Source organism: Trichosurus vulpecula, chromosome 7, assembly GCF_011100635.1.
Source record: "Trichosurus vulpecula isolate mTriVul1 chromosome 7, mTriVul1.pri, whole genome shotgun sequence".
NCBI lineage: Eukaryota > Metazoa > Chordata > Mammalia > Diprotodontia > Phalangeridae > Trichosurus > Trichosurus vulpecula.
This window is the reverse complement of record NC_050579.1, coordinates 5,022,768-5,045,763: the sequence shown is the minus strand read 5'-3', so window position 1 is coordinate 5,045,763 and position 22,996 is coordinate 5,022,768. Positions and strand designations below refer to the sequence as shown.

General features: G+C 46.9%; 1 protein-coding gene across 1 annotated transcript in view; it reads left to right on the top strand.

The window, feature by feature from the left end:
- Nucleotides 1-22,996, top strand: part of SH3BP4 (SH3 domain binding protein 4) — a 131,534-nt gene that overhangs the window by 95,990 nt on the left and 12,548 nt on the right. Inside the window, exons 3-4 of the mRNA XM_036768982.1 lie at nt 14,948-15,193; nt 19,954-22,322. Coding sequence (XP_036624877.1) covers nt 15,076-15,193; nt 19,954-22,322 — 2,487 coding nt within the window. The 5' untranslated portion in view covers nt 14,948-15,075. The remainder of the gene's footprint in view (nt 1-14,947; nt 15,194-19,953; nt 22,323-22,996) is intronic.

Below are 22,996 nucleotides of genomic sequence, written 5' to 3'. Positions count from 1 at the left end.
CTAAGACTATACATAATCGATATACTGTGAAGATGCCATGTTGGACAGGAATACCACCGTGGTGTACCCATCATCCTGGACTATGAATTCTGCGTTTCTAAGATTCCATTGGGTTCCTGGAAGGTGCCTTTAACAGTCATCTTTGGTTTGACTTCAGGTAGTTCAATGACATGGGAATTGGAGCCATGATCCCTGCTCCTTGCCCTGGCCCTGTGACCTTGGAGAAGTCACATCACCTCTTCTGGGACTGTTTTTTCCTCTGTAAAATGAGAGTATTGAATTCAATACCTTTATTAAGTTTGCTTTTTTTCTAACTCTAAATCTAGAATTTTATAATTCCATGGACCAGGTAGTGGTAGCGTAAGAACTAAACCTGCCTTCTACAATGTTTTGATCTAGTTAAGACATAGACATAATGAGTTGAATGGAAATTCAGGGTGAAGCCTACTAGAGTTTACATAGACTGGGGTAGTTGGGGAGAACTTTTACATATGAGGAAACTGAAGCTTAGAAAAGATATAAAACTAGTGACTGGAGAGCCAGGATTTTGAACCCACTACGTCCACTTCTGAAGAGATCACTGAGGCCGTGGGCCTTGAGATGGGCCCTTAAAACAAAGGTAGAACCAAAAGCCCATCTTTCCTTTCCTCTCTTCCATTTTCCTTAAATGTACTGTGCTGGGCAAGGTGGTGATGGTGGGAAATGCCGAGTTTAGTGAGTACACAGTCCCTACCTTCATGAAACTTACTCTCTAGTAGGGGAATAAGACACAAACCCGCGTAATTCTAACATACGAGGGAAAGTCAGGACAGGGATGGGTTCAAAGCCAAACGCAGATACTACCTGGATGATAATGGGTGAGTTTCTTGCCCTTGCATTGACTCAGATCAGTCTTGGTGGATCAGAAGAGCCTAGTAGGACTGGAAGGGACCTCAGAGGCTAGCTAGCCCAACCTCCCTCATTGACAGATGGGGAAACTGAGGCTGAAGGAGACTAATGGACTTACCTAAGGACACACGAGCAGTAAGTGTCAGAAGCTGGAACCCAGGTCTTCTGATTCCAGAGCCAGTATTTTATCTCATGGCAGATTCTGGAATTAAAATGAGATTAATCAATCAAATATTTTTTAAGCTCCTACTTTGTGCCATGCATTGTGCTAGATGCTGGTGATAAAAATATAAAGACTGAGGTACTCTCTTGTCTGAGAGAACTTAGCTTCTAATGGAGATGAGTGTGGATAAGGCAAGATATCAAAAAGATTTCTTGGGGTTCTGTCAAGGGCTCGGGTTAGGGAGTGGGCAGAAAGGGGAGTCCTTGGGTAAAAAAAAAAAAAAAAGCTTCTGTAGTTCTGAGGTCCCAGGTGGGAACTTGCCAGTTTATTGTATCTGTGTCCTCAGTACCTACCACAGTGCTAGGCACTTAGTTGGCAAGTAATAAAATTCATGCTTCATGATTAATTGATTCTAAGCTGGTGATTAAGAGTGGGGAGTCACTGAGGCTCCAGGTAGCTGGCCATGGTGCTGAAGGAGAAGGCTCACGAGGGGCACCTCTTTCAGTAGATTTCACCACCCCAAGGAAATATAGACCAGCCATTCAGGAAAACTCTTCTTAAACACAGTTTCATTTTGATTGTAAAGTAAATCCCTGAAGATAATCCAACAAGACTCCATCAATAGCACATTCCGAGCAGTAAAAGACTTAAGCATGCCTCCGTAATGTGTACAGTGTCCCAAAGGTCTTCGTGCAAATTAAAGCTTAAACAGCTCAGCCATGGACTAAGACTTTTTGGACATTTGTATTTATTTAGTTGCGAAGTGTGTGTGTGCGTGTGCGCACACATGCATGCACACACACATGCATTCATACATATGCCACTGTATATCAGGGCTGTCCAACCTTAGGTTTTTATTGAAACAGTAGACAGTATATTTTGATTTGCCATTCAAGTGAGAGAAAATCACTTCAGCATCTGAACGGAGAAGAGTTTGGCTAGGGGAATGGTTGGAGGCAGCAGACCAATGAGAGGAAGCTATTGTGGGCAGTAATCTGGGGAGAAGTGAGGAGGGCCTCAACCATGGTGATGGCCCAGGTAATGAAGGTGAGATTTTGTGGAGGTAGATTTGGCAACTGTGTGTGTGTGTGTGTGTGTGTGTGTGTGTGTGTGTGTGTGTGTGTGCGCGCGCACGCGCACGTGTGTATGCATGCGCCTGTATGGTGTTAAGGAATTGAGATAAATGGAGCATGACCCTGTGGGCTTAAGTGGGGAAGGAGAAGTTCGGCCCCTTTAACCAGCATCTAAGAGGCTTCTGAGCCTGCCTTTACAAGCATGAAAGGAGTTGAGTGTCGACGTGTCACCTCCATGCATTGTGAACCTGTCCTCCTGCTATGGCCCTCCAAGTGAGTCTGAGGTCACCACAGCTGCTTTGACCAGCAGAATTTGTTATTTGCTGGAGCCCCGGAGCTGCCTCTGTGACTCCAGATGTGGAAGGTGCCCCCATCTGCTTTAGAAAGCCAGGAAGAAAAAAGCAGAGCTGTTCAACAGTGTACCCCTCTCAACAAGTTTCTTTCTCCCCTTTGATTCTCAGTCTTACTCAGATACTTGAGTCTGAGGGTCTGATTTTTTTTTTTACAAGGGTTGGGGATTCCTCCCCACCTAATTGCCTAAAGGCAGTTTCACACTTTACTGGGCCAAGAGATTCCTCACCAGGTGTTGGAGAGACTTTCTGACCTTGGCTAGACTGGTTCTTGAGATAGAACTAGTCCTCAGCTTCCCACCCGGTGGGACCCACCCAAGCTTTGATCATTCTCCTGGTGTGGATCCTTCAAGACCCTAGGCCATGATGATGCCTCCGAGGAAGGTGTTAATGAAGGAACCTGGAAATATTTTGTTCCTAAACTTTTAACGTAGTGTTTTGATCCTAAGTGCTCACTAACATGTCAGATAAATGGGTCTGGCCCACCTTTGCTGAGGGCAAAGAGAAAATTGAGCTGTTGGCACTCCGTAGCACTCCAGGGCTTCTGAGTTCACTGAAGCCTTGTGTGCTTCAGCAGGTCTATGGATATAGTTTAGAGAAGATTTCAGATTCAGAAGTAGAAAAGACCTCCTGATTAGAGGTGATCTCATCCAGATTCTTCATTTTATAGAAGAAACCCAAGCCCAAGGAATGTTATAGATAGAATTCTTATTCCAGTATGAGTTGTATTCCATCTAGGCCTCTTCACCTGGCTTCCATGAACTTGTGGCTGGCTGTTAAATATTTTGATCGTTATTTCAATATTTGTTTCTTTGTACTCCCTTATTTTGTTTTATTCATTTAAAAACATGATTCTGAAAAAAGGTATTCTTAGTCTTTACCAGACTGCCACCAAGGCCGCTCAGAATGCCAAAAGGTGAAGGACCTGTTATGGAAGGAATCCTTTTTAAGCAGAATTCGCACTGGAGGTCTTCAAGGTCGCTTCTGGCTCCGAGATCTGGGGTCTTTCATCATCTTCTTTTGAGCCGCAAGGCTTTTCTCACAGAAGCTGCTCTTTAAGCCTCAGCTCTATGGGCAATGTTGCTATGAACAGGCCCATCAGCCTAGTGCCTGGATAGCTTCAAATTTGGCTCCTAGCTGAGGTCTGTATATTTCTATTAATACAGCCTGGTGGCTAAGATGTCCTCAAGCCCCAACTGCCAAGGCCCCCAAGGAGTGACCATTACCTGTTGTAGGTCAGGATGGTAAAGAGCTGATGGGTACCGTGGAGGTCTGTTACACCTCCAGTGTTAAAGATGAAGAAATGATAGCTGAGATGTCCAAGGTCACACAGGGAGTAAGTGGAAAAAACAGGATTCAAACTCTGCTCCTGTGCCTCCAAGTTCAGGGTTCTTTCTTCTGCTCCATGTTCTGCCTGGCCTCCTAGAAACTGAGGAGAAAACAACTACATGCTAACTCGGGAATGATGAGGGTCACTGTTCAAGAGGGCAGAATTTGAAGAGTCTCCAGGGCTCCCAAGACACCCTTCTCGTGTCTGTCTCTAGCATAGTCTGTTTTCTCCGTGCTCCTGTGAATTAAAAGAGTTTTCTCCCAGATTTAATTGGTTATTTCATCAACACATTTTGGCTGTTTTCATAGTTTGATTTTAAGGAAATTTATGGATATTTTTGGTTTTCAGATTCCCATGATTGAATGTCGTCCGTTCCCTCTCTCTATTCAGAATGGGAAGATTTAAAAATGGAAGGGGGAGGGAGGGAGAAGGAAATGGAGCACACCAGTAACCATTATGTTTCACACCCATAACTCCCACCCCCATCTCCCAGTATGAGAGGAGGGAGGGGCAAGTTTTCTCAGCTCTCCTCTGGGCTCAGCCCAGCCCTTCTCATTCCATGTGCTGACACTTTCCTAACTAGGTGAGGGCCCTTTCACTCTGAGATCTGGGGCGAGTGATGGAGGCAGAGGCAGCCCTTTAATGCAGCACTTGGCCCACTGTAGCGCACTTATTCCCAGGTTCAGTTTGGATATATCTTCTACAAAGCCCTGAATTTCTCCTGGAGGGATATTCCTTTTGGGAAATACCTGTCATACTTAACCTTACTTCTTTAAGGCCCTGTTGGGTTTAAGGAGGAGGGTCTTAAAGAAGGGCTACCAACCTAGGGCCAGAACTGGAGATCTCAGATCATCTAATTCCAGTTCTCCAAATGCCCCTCTTTGATTTCACACATTAGTAAACTGAGGCTCAGATAAGACAAGCTTGCCCAAAGTACTACATAAATCATAGATCAATCAAGAGGCCAAAGTGTTGGACTTGGGCCTAGAGGTCTGAGTGTGAATCCTGGCTCAGACACTGACTGCTTCAGTGACCTCGGCTAAGTCCCTTTCTCTCCCAGAACCTCCATCCTCTCATCCGTAAATTAAAGGAGTCTGGCCAGCCTAGATGACTTCTGAGCTGAGGTCCCTCTAGTTCCCAACCTGTGATCCTGTGTTTTGCCCCCTTCTTTGTCAGGAGGCCAGGCTGGTGCCTGTGAGGCTGGGAATGAGGAGGTCCATCCTCCCCTAGTGTGGCTGCCCAATGTATCCCCTCCTAGTAGAGGACACCAGGATCCTGCTCCTCCGACATCAAAGGCAAGGTGCTTGGAGCTGAAGAGATGCAGGGAGCCAGCCCCGCCTGAGCAGGCCTTGGCTTTGGACTCAGGGAAACACAGGTAAGGTCCTGGAAGAGAGCAACATTTCACATCCGTGGCTGGCCCTGGCAATCACCCAGAAAATACCTTTTGGGACTTTGGTGGATTCTGGAAGCACTAACTTCAAAGGCTGAGAGGATTCTGTTCCTTCCTTTGACCCATATTTGCATATGTGTAGGCCAGGTCCCTCCACACCTCAGTACCCCCAAGGCAGCTTCTGGACCTGTCTGTTACTAGGAAGACAGGAAGAAGGTGCTCGTCTGCCATGATAGAATTACTACTGATATCAAACCTCCCTCCTCCTCCCTCTTACCTTCTCCCAGAAAAACCCTTTATCAGTTCAGAAACAATTCGGCATCTTCCCTGCCCTTAGGTCAAGAGTTCTTAACCTTTTTGGAGTCTGTCTGGTGAAGCCTCTGGCTCCTTTGTCAGAATCATATTTTTAAATGCATAAACTAAAATATATAGGATGACAACAGAAACCAATTTTAAAAGTTATCTATCTGTCTGTCTATCTATCTATCTATCTATCATCTATTTGGGGGCAATTGGGTTAAGTGACTTGCCCAGGGTCACGCAACTCCTAAGTGTCTGAGGCCAGATTTGAACTCAGGTCACCCTGACTCCAGAGCCGGTACTCTATCCACTGTGCCTCCCCCACATGTTTCTAAAAACAAATTGAGGTGAGGACCCTGTGTTCTAGGACATTGGCCTAATTAATTAGCATTTGGAATCAGATCTGGAGGAGACTTGAGACATCGTGTTGTGGAAGAGGGATGACCAAGTGTCTGATGTCCTGTCACAGCCCAAACCAAGGCTGGATGACCACTGCGTAGGGGCATCACTGAGAAGTTCTCATTCAGCCATAGGCTGGACTCAGTGCCCTTGGTGGGCCCTTCATAGCTTTGAGATGCTCTGGGATTGTGAACTCACAAAGGGATCCCAGGTCAGTTAGTTCACAAACCCTATTAGATACCACTTCGGTGCTTGGTGCTGTCAATGAATCAATGAACAAAAAGGAATTTATTTCTGGCTTGCTCTGTGCGGCACATGGTGCTAAGCCATGGGGAGCCAGGCCCTGTCCTCAAAGATCTTCCTTTCTAATCAGAGCAGGCAGCTCATAGATAATGGCTAGGGAAGGAGCACTAGGGGAGTTGACGGTGTCTTGATTGCCGGATGGTGACTTGATCCGTAGGACATCCAATTGTCCTGCCCTTGGTAGAAGCAGTGGTGATACTGCTTTAATTCCTGTGCCTGCAGAGCTGAAGTGAGTTACCCAATGTCAAACAGGTGCCATGAGGCAGAGCTTGGGTATCATCCCCAGGTTTGCTGACTCCAAAGCCAGGGTTTTCCTTGGTGCCACTCTGGACAAAGTAACTTCGGAGGACATAGGGTCACAAGATCATGGTGCTAGAAAGAATCTTAGAGGTTGGGGAGTCCAACCCCCTCTTCTTAGACATGAGATCACTGAGGGTCAGTGAGTTTAAGGGACTTGCCCAGGGGTCACACTGCAATGAAATGGGAACCAAACCCAAGCCTTCCTGAGTCCAGAAGCTCAGGACTCCATCCACTCTGCCAAATTCCTTCTTGGCTCTTTCATTTCTAAATCTGAGCTGAAGTAGAGGCGAGAGGAATGTTCCTATATATAGGCAGTGCCTATGATGAGTGGTCTTGTTTCCTCTCTGCCGAGGAAGATCCAAGACCTTTTTCTGACCAAGGCCGTGCTTATTTGGCCAAGCTCATTGTTCTCTTTCTTTTTAAAAAATATTTTTTCCCAATTATAGGAAAAACAATGTCTAACATTCACTTAAAAAACTGAGTTCCAAATTCTCTGCCTCCATTTTTCTTATAAATATGACTTAGGAACGAATAATTTGCCTCGCTTTAAAGGCTGGGCCTAGCACTCATCTGGTATCACTAGTGAGGCTGCATTTGTGTCAAATGTTTGAACTGGGTGACCTCTAAGAAAAGACAGTAAGACCACACTTCTAGAGATCAGATGTCAGGAGATATCTCTGCCTCTCTGCACTCAGAAGGTAATGAAAATGGCCTGGGCATTCCGCCTTTCCCTCATACCAGAGCCCTGTGTCAACACCAGACCTTTCTGGTCAATGTCTGAGCCTAAACACGCTGACTTTTCTCTTTTTTCTAAGCACCAGCAGGCTTTGTTTCCTCACTTCCTAGACCATTTGTTGTTCATTCTTTTTAGTCCTGTCCAACTGATTCCATTTCGGAGGTGGTGGTTTCCCCTTCTCCGGAGGCCTTCAGGCAGAGGCTGGCCGCTCCACTTCTCTGGGTTGTTAAGAGAGTATTACAGTTGGTGACATCTGTGGTCTAGAAGTCCCCTGAGGCCCCTTCCTGATCTGTCCTTCTGGGGATCCCTGGTGGGCTTGAAGAAGTTCCCCTCATCCTTCTCCTTGTGCTTCTTGGCATCCGTACACAGACATTTCCCCAGACTTGGAAAGGGCTATTGATGGCTAATGGCATTTGAAAGCTCATTTTACAGCCTTCACTGTGAAAAGAAAACCCATTTTGGTTCCATCTTAGGAAAGAGGCAACCCGTTCTCTCTCCCAGCCTTGTTCTCTACATTCAAGCCAGCCTGGCTGTGTAAGAAATGGGCTGACTTATACTAATCTCATTGAAAATGTTGGCATTTGTTGAGTGGGTGAATAGGCTGACCCAAGGACAAAACATGTCTAGAAAGGTAATTTATTCTGTCCCTCCAGTCAAAGGAACAAGGGATGTTTGAAGACAGGGGAGTTCAGTGTGAAGAAAACAGCTGTTTGGGCTCATTGAATGAACAACTTTAGAAATGTTATTTTGTCCTCATTTGGGGTGCTAAGTGGCCAAGGCTTTGGGGTTATCCAATTTTGTGGCTTATCTATCCAGATGTTGGCAACCCTAAGAACTGTCTTTGTGATTTTAAGGGCTTACAGAGCTCTTAAAAACAACTCTGCGGCAGCTTAGCGATCGTTCCGCATTTCAGCATGACTCAGTGTACAAAACCATATGATTCAGTTATTTACTGCTGTAAAATTGTGGGGAAGAGGGTGGGGCTATCATTCCATTAGAAACAGAAACATCTCTCCTGATAATTGTAGGAATTCCTAGTCTGCAGCCAGGACTGCCTTGGACGCTTTGTGATTAAACCTCATTGAGCCTGATCAAAAAATCTTGGGGAAAATGATTTCCTAATTTGCAGTGACAGGGCTGGGCAATGTGTGACATTCAGGAAGAAAAAAACAACAACAGTGCACACAAAGGATGAAACCAGAGAATGTCAGCGGAAGGGACCTCAGTGGCTGTCTAGTGTGACCCTTTATCAATTAATGAGTCTTTCAATAAGCATTTATTAAAGGCCTCCTGTGTGCTAAGCGCTGTGTTCATGCTGGGCCATAAAGAAGGGGAAAAAAAGACACTTCTTCCTTTCAAAGAGGTTTTCATTGATGAGGGGAGACAAAAATAATACACATTAAAGTATATAGAAGAGAGATACAAAGTAATTAGGGAGGGGGGAGCAGCCGTTTATTTAGCACCTTCTACGTGCCACGCACTGTGCTAATCTCATTCAGTGCTCGCAACAACTCTTGGAGGCAGGATGTTTATCCTCATTTTGAAGTTGAGGAAACAGGCAGACGCAGGGTCGCACAGCCAGCACGGTCCAAAGCTGGATTTGGCCTCAGGTTTCCCTGACTCCAGGCCCAACATTCTTCTCCCTGGGCGGCCGGCTGGTGGAATGGGGAAGTCAGGTAAGAATTCATGGAGGAAGAGGCATTTGAGCCCAGCATTTTAAGAGGCAGAGATCAGGAGGGGGTGAAGTATGCTGCAGGCTTTGGAGACATGGAAAAAAATGGACATGGGGGAAAAGAATCTTCTCTGTAGCATCCTTCACAGGTGGTCATCGGGCCTCTCTCCATGAGGAACTGTGGTGGCCTGGTGGCCCCGGAGGTCCTTTGGCCTCTGGTTGGTCATTGCACTAAGTCTCTCCAAGTTGTTTGTCAGTATAAGATCATTGATGTTACAGAAATTATTCTCCTGTTTGGCCCTACCACACTCTACATCAGTTCATGCAAATCGTGCCAGGTTTCTCTGAGATGGTCCTCTTTGCCATTTCTTATAGGACAAACATGAGATTCTATTACTTATGCCATGGTTTGTTCAGCCAGCCCCCAATTCATGGGTGCCACCCTTTCAGTTTCCAATTCTTTGCCACCAGAAAGAGCTTCAATAAATATTGTTTCAGCTTATGGATCCTTTTTTTTTCCTGTGTTTGGGATAGGGGCCTCATCTTGTTAGAGCTGGGTCAGAGGTTCAGTGCGGTCACTTTGGGAATGTAGTTCCCAATTTCTCTCCAAAATGACTGGACCAATTCACAGCTCCCCTATAACACTGCATTAATGCACCGGTTTTCCCTGACCCGCCTCAATCTTTGTCATTTTCCTTGTCTACTTTGTAAATCCAGTGAGTCAGAGGTGGGACCTCAGAGTCGTTTTAATTTATCTTTCTCTAATTATTAATAATTCGGAGTATTTTTTTCATATGATTGTTACTAGCTTAGATTTCTTCCTTAGGGAACTTTGTTTTTCATAACCATATGATCTTTAAAGAAATCTCTGGGAAAATTTTGTTTTTCCCCAATGCGCTTCCTTCCTTTCATCTCCTTTCAGATGCATTGCTTTTGTTTCTGCACAAACATTTAAATTGCATGTAATCAGAACTGTCCATTTTACCTTCTGTGTCAATGGGCTGCTCTTAAGAAATGGATTGGGGGGAGGGGTTGTCATGGGACGGACATTGGCCTGACTCTACCTCGTGTTGGTACTTTGCAAAAATAGCAAACAAGTGGAGTGGAGTAAGCATCTTTGAACCTGGTGTGTTTGTGCCTACGCGTATTCACACGTGCCCATGTCTATGTGTGCCCACGCACGTGCCCACACACACTGGTATCCACTCCACTGAAGCCAGTCTTGCGTTTTTCATGAGGCACAGAAATGACCCATTGGGCTCTCCGAGGCTCTGCAGGTGAGTGGGAGGTCCAGCTCTTTCTGCAAAGCTGGACATTGGTCAGATGTGGGGCCCTGGCAGATTGCATGGATGTCATTGGCAGATCAGTCAAGTTTACTTTGGAGAGGGTCTTATTTTCAGGCTGGCTGCCCCATGATGAGTTTTTGGCCACAGCCACCCAAACAGACCGGCCAAGCTGTTGGAGGCACAGGGCGGCTCCACAAAAGCATCTATCACTGATCGATGGGGGCTGAAAAGGCTTATAATAAGCGAGATAATCACCAAAGAGTTGGAACTGCTCATGAAAGTGAGCCCCTGGGAAACCTCTTAGGGCGAGAAGGCAGGGTGAAGAGGGGGGCCCGGCACTTCAGGTCACGGGGTCCAAAGCCTCCTGGCCTGCCGCCATGCTGCTGGTGAGAAAGGGGATCGTGTGTGATTGGCCACATTTTCCCGGTGGTGTTAGATGGACCTTGGCTGTAATAATAATGATAATATCACCATTATATATTGATGTATTGTTATAATAATAATAATTATTAATATAATGATAGAAACAGCCAACATTTAGATAGGGCTTACTATGTGCCAAACACTGTGCCAAGTGCTTTACAATTATCTCGTTTGATCCCCACAATAAACAACCCTGGGATGTCGGTGTGTTATTATCCACATTTTACAGGTGAGGGAATGGAGGCAGACCTAGCTGAAATGACTCATCCACGGTCACGTAGCTGGTGAATATCTGAAGTCTTCCTGACCACTGAGCCGCCTGGCCACCCGAGGCCTGGGAGATGAAGTCATTAAACTAAGGTCATGTAGGAAGTAAGGATCAGAAAAGGGATTTGAACCTTGGACCTTCAGACTGCAGAGTCGGTGCTCTTTCCTGGAAAGCACATCCTAAGCCTTCAAAGCCGATGAAGATCAGCTGTTCTATGGCTGTGATTATTCTGGGAGGCCACTCGGATGATCTGCAGATGCAGAGAATATCACATTAGTAGAATAAATGTACTGTTTTGTGACTGCTGGTCTGGTGGACACCAGCATAAGCCCGGTGTTGGAGGATTCTGGTTTTCAATTAGTCTTGGAGCATTGGGAGGTCCCTCTGGAAAGCCAGTCCCTGTTGGTTCCAATCTGATCATTTCTCTCTCTCATTCTAATGCCTTGATGGTTTTCTCCTAGGAATTCTGCTGAATCATTGATGCTTTAAAGGATTGTTTTTGTTTGTTTTCATGTGATGTTTGGGATAAGGGGGATGGAAATGGGCTCCTGGTTAATCATGTGAGAGCTGCCCTATGAGGCTGGGGGTGGAGATCCCAGTCACACAGGAAGCTTCCCGGCTTGTGGCCTTGGTGCTGGTCCTGTGGGAAGGAGGCCATTATTGGCCTATTAGCTTTGAATAAAGGGAGCCACCAGTCATCCAGGTGGGTCTGCTACACTTACTCCTTGGCTAGCTGGTCATGATGTAGGAGGCAGCTACATTCACATGAGTTAGATCTGTCCTTTCTGCAGTGAATACCTAGTGCCAACTGTGGAGCTGATACTCAAGGACATCTCTCTTGTGGTAGGATGTGGGTAAGGGCATGTGGGGTCAGAGGGTATGACAGGGTCATAGCCCTGGAGCTAGAGGGGCCATTGGGCCCAAGCCCTTCATTTTATAGACAAGGAAAGTGAATCTACTTGTCCAAGGCCAAAGTTACACAAGTAGTGAGTCACAGGGCAGGGATTCCAACCCAGCTCCTCTCACTCACACATTCGACAGTCAAGGGTAAGATGGTGGAATGGATACCATGTGATTTCTCGACACTGTCTTTGGGAGCAGCTTGTTTCACTTCGGGGAAGTTTTATTAGGAAATATCCATGAACTTATATGCAGAGGGATGTATATGTGTGTGCCCACAGATATGTGCATTATCACCATTCCTGAGGGCTCTAGTCCTTCACGTTATCATAAAGCTGCCTTTTCTTTCCATAGAACTTGAGTAGGCCCAGTGGTGGCATCTGGTGGGAGTAATCCAAGGTTGGACTTTGGCAAAGCATGATCTCCTGACAGGACCAGAGGTCAAGAGAATAGATATAAAGGTCAAGTTTACTGGCCTTGTGGCATGTAGGATTCACCTCCTTTTTGAAGACATGGATCCCATTTGTGGGTGCAATTTTTCTGGCTCATCAGCCCTAACTTCTACAAATTCTTTCTATGGATTTCTTAAACTCAGTAAGAGCTCTTTGACAGTTTTAAAAACATTCTTAATGACCTTGCAGAACCCCAAGCAATCTCTTAAGACTCCTAACTCACAGACCCTTGTCTATAACATTGGGAAGAAGGAAGGTCTTGTCATCAAGGAAATCACAGGACTAAATGAAAAATTTTTAAAAATTTAAATGGTACTTTTGTATGAGAAAGGAAAGGCTGAATTTAATTAAAAAGCATTGGCATAAACAAAAGTCTCTGGAGAGTTTACCTTCACCTGGGGGAGAGTGGTACTAGATTAGGTCAATATCATTTTAGCTCTAAGGCTAATGACCAAGGAGGCCACTGAGTCCACCCCTTCAATGGCCTTGAGAAAGCTGGGACCCAGGGAAATGCAGTGACCCAAAGTCACACAGGTAAGCCTAGTACTGACTTTGTCTTATTTTACACTGAGCTTAGTAAAAACCAGATCATCTGGATTCTCATCTACATTGTATGACCAAAGGAGGGAATTTACATGAAGTGGCAAATCTCTTTAAAACAAGGAATAAATACCTCATCTGCCTGTCAGAGCTGTCTCGCTTATCTGTGATTCCATGGGACTTTCTTTCCTTCGTTTGTCTTTTCATTAGTGGGGGTGGCAGTGGAGAAGAGCTTCGTCATTAGCCTTCTGTCTCTCCCACCCCAACACTCTCCAGGAAAAGGAAGAAAAACAAAAATATACACAGTCAAGCCAAACGGATTCCCACATTGGCCATATTCAGAAACGCTGGCCTCATTTTACATCTTGGGTCCATCATCGCCCCATCAGGAGGTTGGTAGCGTGCTTTCCCATTGCTCCCCCTGAAATGCGATTGGCCCCTGTGTTCTTTGGACTTGTTCCTTTCAAAGTTATTTCTCTTTGCTTTGTTGTCCTTGTCTAAAGGGCCATCCTCATTCTGTTCATGTCATCGGGAACCCAAGTGACTCCAGAAGGGATGGTGGGTTCCTAGGTAGGTGGGGGGGGCGGAGGGAGAGGAGGACCTGGGGACAGGCATCGTGATGAAGATGGTGCCTTAGCTGTGCTTTTGGAGACTGCCAGGGAGTCTTCAGGGTGCAGGTGGGGAGGGGGTACATTGCAGCCGTGGGGAATAGTCTTGTGCAAGTGTCCACACATTTGCAGACATTTGCTGCTTCCTTCCAAATATTTAAGCCAGTCTTTGTGTGATCGTCTCAGATGAGAAATCAAAGAAGACCCAAGGCCATTCTACGCCATGGTTGGCCCTGCCTCTGCCCAGTATTGCACACTGGCTCAGGTGATAGATTTGGTACATGTTGGGAGCAGAAGTGGGAAGCTCTGGCAGAACTCCCTGGCCTTCCAGGTCTGGGGGCAGCGACAGTGTTTGTGGGAGACCCCCAGATCATGGGAAACTTGATGCAGCATGGAATAGGTTCCTTTAGAGCATGCTCCACACCTGCCTTTTTCCAGCCTGTGTGCTTTGGGGAACAGGACAGTTGCTTTGTGCTCTTCCATGAGAAACATAAGCCAGAGAAAAAGAGATGTATCTTTTTTTCAACAAGGTCAAAGCAGGAATTGGTTCTGCTTGATGACTCATTTGTTACAAGGTGCCTTCCCCCATCATGCCTGAAATGCTCCTTCCTCCCTTGTATCTCCTGGAAATCCTGACTTCCTTGAAGGCTAATTTCCACGTGCCCTTTTTGTGGGACCCCTTTTCTGATGCCAGCCACCCCCAATTACTTTATATTTACTCATATACATCAATGTACGGTCTTGGTGTCTCCCCTCTTTTCCTGATGGGGGTTGTTTCTTTGTAAATGTGTTACCAGCATCTAGGCCAGGGACCTGCACAGAGACATTTCATAAAGGGAGGCACATATTTTGTATCTTTGTACCCTTAGAGTCCGGCCCAGTGTCTACACATAACTGCTTATTGTTGGGAGTCGGGAGAAGAGTGGTGCACATTAGATCCCCCCCATTTCTCTGACCTAGTTGTTCCATCAGCCAAGTTTGTGCTGCCCACTTACGTGCTGCAGAGAGCTAGGAGTGAGGCTCTGAGACTGTGAGCAAGGAAGGATAGCCACCACAGGCTGCTGGTGCGGGGTGGGAGGCAGTATTTGCCATTCATGAAATAACAATGATTATATTGTTGGGTACACACACATCTCCCCCGCCCCGCCCCTGACCCACAAAACCAGCTGTATATTCAGAACAAATAATGTTTTATCTTGTTCATTGACTGGGATGAATGTGTAGGCCAGGTGGCCCGGGAAAGATATTGTGGGCTGTGCTGGGGCCCCACCAGGAAGAGAGGGCATGAATACCAGGCAAAAGAAAACCGTGCTTGGGTTGAATGTGATGGCACACAGTGGCCAAATCAAAGAACAGAAAGTTGGCACAAGCTGTTGGCTCTTGGCTCTCGTCCATTCATATTGCCCTTCCCAGAAAAATAGAGGGCTTGTCCACTACATAGCGTCTTCCAAGTGGAGATGGGAGTATTTTTTTTGTTGTTTAAATGACCATTGTGTGCATGTGTGACACAAGTACCTTGCCAAAGGGATCCACCCTGACCCCTCTCTCCTTTCTCTTTTCTGACAGAAGCCCACTGTAAAAGCACAGCCCTGGGAAGGCCAAGATTGCCCAGGACAGATGTCGTAGCAAACACTCTGCCAGAGTCTGGGGAGGAAACATGAAGCACTAGCCCCTACCCAGGAAAGGGTTTCAAGATGGCGGCTCAGCGGATCCGTGCAGCCAACTCCAATGGGCTCCCGCGCTGCAAGTCTGAAGGGACTCTGATCGACCTGAGTGAGGGCTTCTCAGAGACGAGCTTTAATGATGTCAAAGGTGAGCTTCTGGAATCTGGGCCCCACATGGCTTTGTAGAGTTCCCCTGTACCAAGAAGAACATGGAAGGGATTGTTGATCGGGCTTCAGGCCTGCCTTCTGTGCTTAGCTTGTTTGTACCTGTGTTATCTCCCCCATTAGATTATGAGCTATTGGAGAGTAAGAAGACCATTCTCACCTTCGTTTGTATCCTTAGGGCTTAGCGCAGTCCCTGGCACATAATAGGCATTGTTTGTTGACTGTCCACTTGTAAGGGCTCAAGGTGAGGAAATGTGGGCCAAAGGATCCGACTTGGAGAAGTCCAAAGCCCCTCTTCCAACTGAGGGGAAGGATGGGTCAATATTCCTGGTTGGCAGATAGCGAGCAATCATTTAAATGGTGCCCAAGAAGGAAGATCTAGCAAGGAAATCTATGGGAGGGACAGCTTGGGGAACCAAGGGATGGCCTGAATCTTTAACAAAAGAATGTGAAATTGCCTCGGCTTCCACTCCAGTCTCATTCCAGTTCCCCTTTGTGGTGGGGGACTGGATGGTGCTAGGTTCACCACTCTATCCACTGTGCTACCCTGCCTCCATATGAGGATGTAGGACCCTTCATTAGAAGCTCAAAGGGACCTTAGAGGCCATTGTCCAAACTCCTTATTTTACAGATGAGGAAACCGAGGTCAGTGGAGAGGTTGTGAGTTGTCCCAGGTTGAGCAGATCATGTACGAGGCAGGATTCAATCTCAGGTCTTCCAGACCCCAAGTCCAGGGATCCATCCTTTGTGCCACCTGCCCAAGAAGTGTCTAAGACTCTCCGAAAGTTTCAAGTGTGTTTTTGGTTAATTTTACTGTAACTGTTCTTTCCCTCTCAACTTTCTATGGCTCTCTGCATTTTGCCATTTATTTCTTTGGAAAGAAAAGGAACATGATTAGATCATATTTGTTATTTTTAAAAATACTGACTCCCTGTATCTCCCAGCCTGGAAGTGCAGAAGCTACTGGTGGGCCTGATTATACTCACTTGATTGGCAGGGAAGCTGTCACTAGCTCCATTTCCTGAACCAGTTGGTCCCTCTGTGGGCACCCCGCTCCCTGTGCCCCGCCAGGGCTCAACATATTTGTCTTGGACCCAGCACAGACATACACTGCAGAGCAGCATTCCCAGGCTGGGGAAACCCAGCAGCCTGTTCCTTGGTCCCGTGCCCATGCCAGCCTGGCCAGATCGTGTTCTTCATCCAAGTAGCAGATTGCCTGACCTTCCCCAAGCCTGTCTCCTCATCTTTTGCTAGAAGACCTCAGGATCTCTTCTAGGTTGACCACTTGAGTGCATCCTGTGAAATGTCCAGCTCTCCTTTTGTGCAGCTTCCATGTGCCTGAAACCTGAATGTTGGTGTATGAAATCCTCTAATTTCCTCCCTCCCTCCCTGCTCCCCCCGCCCCACCACGTGAGGAGGGTGGTGGTGTGGGCCGCATTTTAGCCCTCAGGAAATTGAAACCCAAAAGTCACAGGCCTGGCCCAGGGTCACATTTGCTAGTAGGGATCCGAGGAAGGATTTGAACCCAGGACTTCCTGACTCACGGTCTAGCACTCTTCACCAAAGCCACTCTGTCTTAGACATTCGGCCTTGCTTCTACCTAAGTCTATACCGTGGGTTGCCTCTCTTTATGTGGAGGCAACCTGCTGTGGTGCAGAGAGGCCCGGCCTTGCAGTCAGAGCTCCTGGGTTCAAATCCAAGCTCGGCCTAGGTGATCTAGGCAAGTCACTTGTTTTCCGGGCCTCAGTGTCCTCGTTTGTAAAATGAGGCGATCGGAGTGAATGGCCCCTTCCAGTTCTTGTTCTAGGATTCAAAAAAAGGAACACGTGGGTTTGAGGTACTGGATTCCTTTCAGAATTTAAAGAAAACTAAGGGAGAAAGCATGGGAAGGGGAAAAAAATCAAATCACTTTGTGGTTGTTCAGTCATTCTCAGACATGTCTGACTCTCCATGACTCCATTTGGGATTTCCTTGGCAAAGATACTGGAGTGGTTTGCCTTCCTTCTCCAGCTCATTTGACAGATGAGGAAACTGAGGCAAACAGGGTTAAGGACTTGCCCAGGGTCACACAGCTAGTGTCTGAGGCTGGATTTGAACTCATGAAGATAAGTCTTACTGACTCCAGGCCCAGCCCTCTATCCACTGCACCACCTGGCTGCCCCATCAAGTCACTAAAAAGTAAAATTAAATGCCTCTTAGCTGTGACTGCACCTCAGTGTTTTCATCTGAATAAGGTCTCTTTCAACTTGAAACATACCTAATACATACGCAGGCCCTCGCACTTACGTACTTTCTGCGTCATCAGTACACTCCATCTCATCTATACGCTCTGTCTCCCTCCTTCATGGGCAGAAGCCTTCGCTCCTAGCTCATAACATCCTCTCTCATGCATGAGCAGAGAACCCAGAAGATTAGAGTATAGCTTCACCCTAACACCTGCACCCTCAGATGTTTTCATTTTTATAACAATGGTTACTATTAGTACTGACAACAGGCAGCTGGACCCCCATCAGGGACTGGCGGGGAGGGGAGTGCAGCCCACTTTGTGAACTCAAAGCTCATTGGCTCAAAAAGGGAAAATAGGACTTTGTAAGTGGCCCAGATGACCTTGGGGGGTGGGGGCAGGGGGAAAGATGGGTTTATATGTTCTTGCTGGCATAAAAAGATAACATTAAAGATATTTGAGAAATGTGGGGTGTGGTAAGTGTGGGGAGGATGACCCAGGGCCTTGATATTGTGTCTTATCAAGATCGTTGGAAGGATATGGAGAATAGAATGGGAGGGGAGGTGATAGTTAACCACAGAGAGCTCTTTTGGCGCCAGGAGACCTAGCCCAGGCTGGGAGCTAGATTTTTCCCCTGACAGATGCAAACTTGATAAGAATGGGGCAGTCCAGAGGCTGCTGGGAATCCCTGGCAGGTAAGGAGCTGCCCATGATGAGAAATGTTTCATAACCATTAGTCATGCACGTGACAGGGATGCTTCCTGGTCAGGTTGCTCTGTGTGGCCCTGAGGGCCCGTACAACTCGGACATCATTAACTCTGAGATCACATCCCAGTTCCAAAAAAGACTCTCCCAATTTAAAAGTGGCACTGTCTGACTTCCTAACTTGAATGTTTAAGTGTCCAGAGAAAATCAAAAGAAAGAAGACAGTTTCTGAGGATGAGTTCTTACTGCGTGTGTTATGTGGCCCTTCAGCTGTCTGAAGCCTGTGGAGCCCAGATCCCTTCTCAGACTGAGGTTTTTAAATGCCTAAAATAAAATTGAATAAAAACACAAGGGAAGTGCTTAAATACAGCAATCATTTTTTTTAAAAGTTCTTCTTGAACCCCAGGTTGAGAGCCTGTGTCCTAGACTCAGGTTTAGACCTGAAAGGAATCTTGGAGCCCACCTGATCTAGGCTAATCCCTTCATTTTAGAGTCAAACCAAGTTGGAATGACAAGGAAGTAACGAATGGCCTCCCTGAGATTGGACTCGAGTCCTCAGCCTCCAGATCTAGCATGCTTTCTAGAACCCCATTAGGATTTCCACCACGGGGTGGGGTGGGGGGCGGCGCAGGGATAAACAGAAGGGACCAACTGAGCCTTTGGCTCGTTCCCTGGCTTTTGAAAATGTGGCCTCCTGGCTCAGGTTGTGAATTTCTGCTCCTCCGTTGCTGATTCCTTCCTTGGGGAAAGGCGCTTGGGGTGTTTGGCCAGCCCCTCTCCTGATCTCCTAAATTGAATAATCAGAAATTAGACGGGGAGTCCAAGGACCTAGATTTCCAGTCCCACTGGGGTTATTGTGCATGTGACTTTAGGGTGCGTCGCTTCACTTCTGGCCATTTCCTCCTCTTGAGGAAGCTGAAGGCTTGGCCTCCGTGGCTTCTGGGCCCGCTTGTTGCTCTGGATCTCTGAGCCTCCAAAACTGAGGATTTCAAAGGGCCCTCCCAGCTCCCACTTCTGGTGGCAGATATTCCGAATGGTGCTGGATGAGTAAAAGCGGAGACCTGCCTGTGGGTAAGCCATGGGGCAGTCAGCCTTCTTCTCCATCCTCCTCTTAATGCTTGACCTTTCTTTAGGCCTTTCTAGATCTACTCAGGCAGTCACCAGCATTCCGTAAGGCCCAGTTACTTTGCTAGGCACTGAGGGGACAAGGAAAAAGAATGAAACGATTCCACCTTGACATCTTAGTGTGGTTTTCTTTTGGTATCCATTATCACGACACCCTGGAAGGCAACTGCTCCAGGTACTAATACACCTGTTTTACAGAAGGAGACGGACTCAGAGAGGTAGTGACTTGCCCGTGCTCTCACACATTTCAGAGGCAAGATTTGAACTGGCTCTTTCTGACTGAGTCCCATCCTCTAGCCCTCCTGCCTCCCTAATCTAGTCTTTTTCTTTGAAATCACATCTTCAGGTTGGATACCTATCATGGTAGTTCATGGGATGTAGCTCTGGAACAACAAGGTACTTTAGAACACATCTACCCCATCTCCTGTATTTAAGACATGAGGAGGCTGAGACCTAGGGAGTTGAATGATTCACCCAGATATCCTCGAGTGAATAGTGCCAGAGCTAGGATTTGAATCTGTGTTGTGTGACTCCAAACATGGCGCTCTCTTCCCACCGCTCTGCATTCAGGTCCCTTTGCTTGTTGATGCTTCTCTCTGCCTTGTCCCTCCCAGGCGCCATGTTTCCCCTGTTTGTTGAGAAGCGTCCCCCAAATAGATGGCTCACTGACTCACTTTACTCTTTTCCAGTGCCTTCCCCCAGTGCCTTGCTTGTGGACAATCCCACACCTTTTGGAAATGCGAAAGAAGTGATAGCAATCAAAGACTACTGTCCCACCAACTTCACCACTCTGAAGTTCTCCAAGGGGGACCACTTGTATGTCTTGGATACATCGGGCGGAGAGTGGTGGTATGCGCACAACACCACGGAGATGGGCTACATCCCTTCCTCCTATGTGCAGCCCATCAACTACCGCAACTCAACGTTAAGTGACAGCGGCATGATCGACAATCTTCTGGACAGCCCTGATGAAATAGCCAAGGAGCTGGAATTGCTGGGAGGAGGGTGGACGGAGGAGAAGAAAGGTTTGAACAAAGCCCACAATAATAACCCTTTCTGGAACGGGGTGCAAACAAACCCATTTCTGAATGGGAACGTGCCCATTATACCCAGCCTGGAGGAGGCAGCTCCCAAAACAACGGTGGATTTGCTGCTCTTTGACACAGAGGCACCACCATCTTTTACCACAACTGGTTCTGCGATGACCAATAGCATTGGCAATATTTTTGACGAACTGCCGTCCACCAACAGACTCTCCAATGCTGAGCAACCCATCAAGCGAGATAACCCCTTTTTTAGAAGCAAACGTTCATATAGTTTATCAGAGCTGTCTGTCCTGCAAGCCAAGTCTGAAGCCCCATCATCGTCCAACTTTTTCACTGGGTTAAAATCTCCAACCCCTGAACAGTTTCAGAGCCGAGAGGACTTTAGAACTGCCTGGTTGAACCACAGGAAGCTGGCCCGCTCCTGCCATGACCTAGATCTGCTTGGCCAAAATCCTGGCTGGGGTCAGACTCAACCTGTGGAGACAAACATCGTATGCAAACTGGATTCGTCAGGTGGAGCTGTCCAGCTCCCAGACACAAATATTACCCTCCACGTTCCTGAGGGCCATGTGGCTCCTGGGGAAATGCAGCAGATTTCCATGAAAGCCCTTTTAGACCCACCCCTGGAGCTCAACAGTGACAAATCTAGTACCATCAGCCCGGTCCTGGAGGTGAAACTGAGCAACATGGAGGTGAAGTCATTTATCATCTTGGAGATGAAAATTTCGGCCGAGGTAAGACAGGATGTGGTCAGTAAAAGCACCGTGGCCTTGCAGTGTTTACGCAGTGACATGAAGGAAGGGCCGTATGTCCCAGTGCCTCTAACGTACAGCTATGGAGACACGATCCAAGTTCACTTGGAGAACCTGGAACCTTGCATGTACATAGCTGTCGTGGCCCACGGACAAAACATTCTCTACCCTTCTACTGTCTGGGACTTCATCAACAAGAAAATCACAGTAGGGGTGTACGGCCCCAAGCACATCCATCCTTCTTTCAAGACGGTGGTCACAATCTTTGGGCACGAGTGTGCACCGAAGACCCTGCTGGTAAGTGAGGTCACGCGGCAGGTTCATGGTACTTCTCCAGTGGCTTTGCAGCTCTGGGGGAAGCACCAGTTTGTTTTGTCCAGGCCCCAGGACCTCAAGCTGTGCATGTTTTCCAATATGACCAACTATGAGGTCAGAGCCAGCGAGCAAGCCAAAGTCGTCAGGGGGTTCCAGATGAAACTGGGTAAGGTAAGCCGCCTGATCTTTCCCATCACATCCCATGACCCCAACGACCTCTCAGACTTCACCCTGAGGATCCAGGTGAAAGACGACCAGGAGGCCATTCTCACCCAATTCTGTGTCCAGACCCCCCAGCCCCCACCCAAGAGTGCCATCAAGCCTTCTGGACCTAGGAGATTCCTTAAGAAGAACGAGATTGGGAAGATTATCCTGTCTCCTCTGGCTGCTACCACCAAGTACCCAACTTTTCAGGAACGTCCAGTGGCCAGCCTCAAGTTTGGAAAATTGCTTAAGACAGTTGTGAGACAGAATAAAAATCATTATTTGCTGGAATATAAGAAAGGAGATGCCATAGCCCTGCTTAGTGAGGAGAAGATCAAATTGAAAGGCCAGCTGTGGACAAAGGAATGGTACATCGGCTATTACCAGGGTAAGATTGGACTTGTGCACACCAAGAATGTGTTGATTGTTGGGAAAATTAGGCCATGCTTTTTTTCTGGGCCTGACCTCAGTACCAGTGTGCTTCTGGAACAAATTCTGAGGCCCTGCAAGTTTCTGACTTATATCTATGCCTCTGTAAGGACCTTGCTTATGGAGAACATCAGTAGTTGGCGGTCATTCGCAGATGCCTTGGGTTACGTGAATCTCCCACTCACGTTCTTTTGCCGAGCAGAATTAGACAGTGAGCCTGAGCGGGTGGCCTCCGTCCTCGAAAAGTTGAAGGAAGACTGTAATAACACTGAGAATAAAGACAGAAAATCTTTTCAGAAGGAGCTAATGATGGTAAGTACTTGGAAGATCATATTCCTTTGGGTTTACTTGGAAGGCATCAGGAAGCATTTGAGATTTAGCTGTCCCCCTCCATGCCCTTAATGGGTTGTCTTCTTTTAAACAGATCCTAGGAAAGCACAGTCAGTTATGGTAATAAGGCCCATTTCATGGAGATTGCCAGGGGTTTTGTTTGCTCCATCACCGGGCATCTGTGGGCATTCTGACAGCTCTTACTTAGCATGCTTATTAATGTGGAAGTGCCAATGATGGGCGCACAATGGCCACGGGGTAACAGCTGGTGTTGACGAAGCCATGGTTTTGAATGGTGTTGGTTTCCAGCCTAAATCTTAGAATGTTCCTGATTTCTGCCTATGAGTCCAAGAAGACATGCACTTCAAAGGCAATGCAGAGCTCAGTCTTGTTGTGGATCTTTGTTATGAATCTCTTTATGTTGATTTAGAAAGAAAAAAGCTCCTCAAATGCTGCCATGGCCAATTACCAGCTGTAACATGTTTATATTTTAATGATGAAAAGCAAGGAAAGGGAGGGGAGACGTTACTGTCATGGCGCACGACAGTCAGGATTTAAGAACACAACAGTCTAAGGCTAAACTCACCAAATTCTCTTACTTCAAGAAAAGGTTCAATGTTGACTTGTTGAGAGCCTATAGGCTTTGGTTCAGGTAG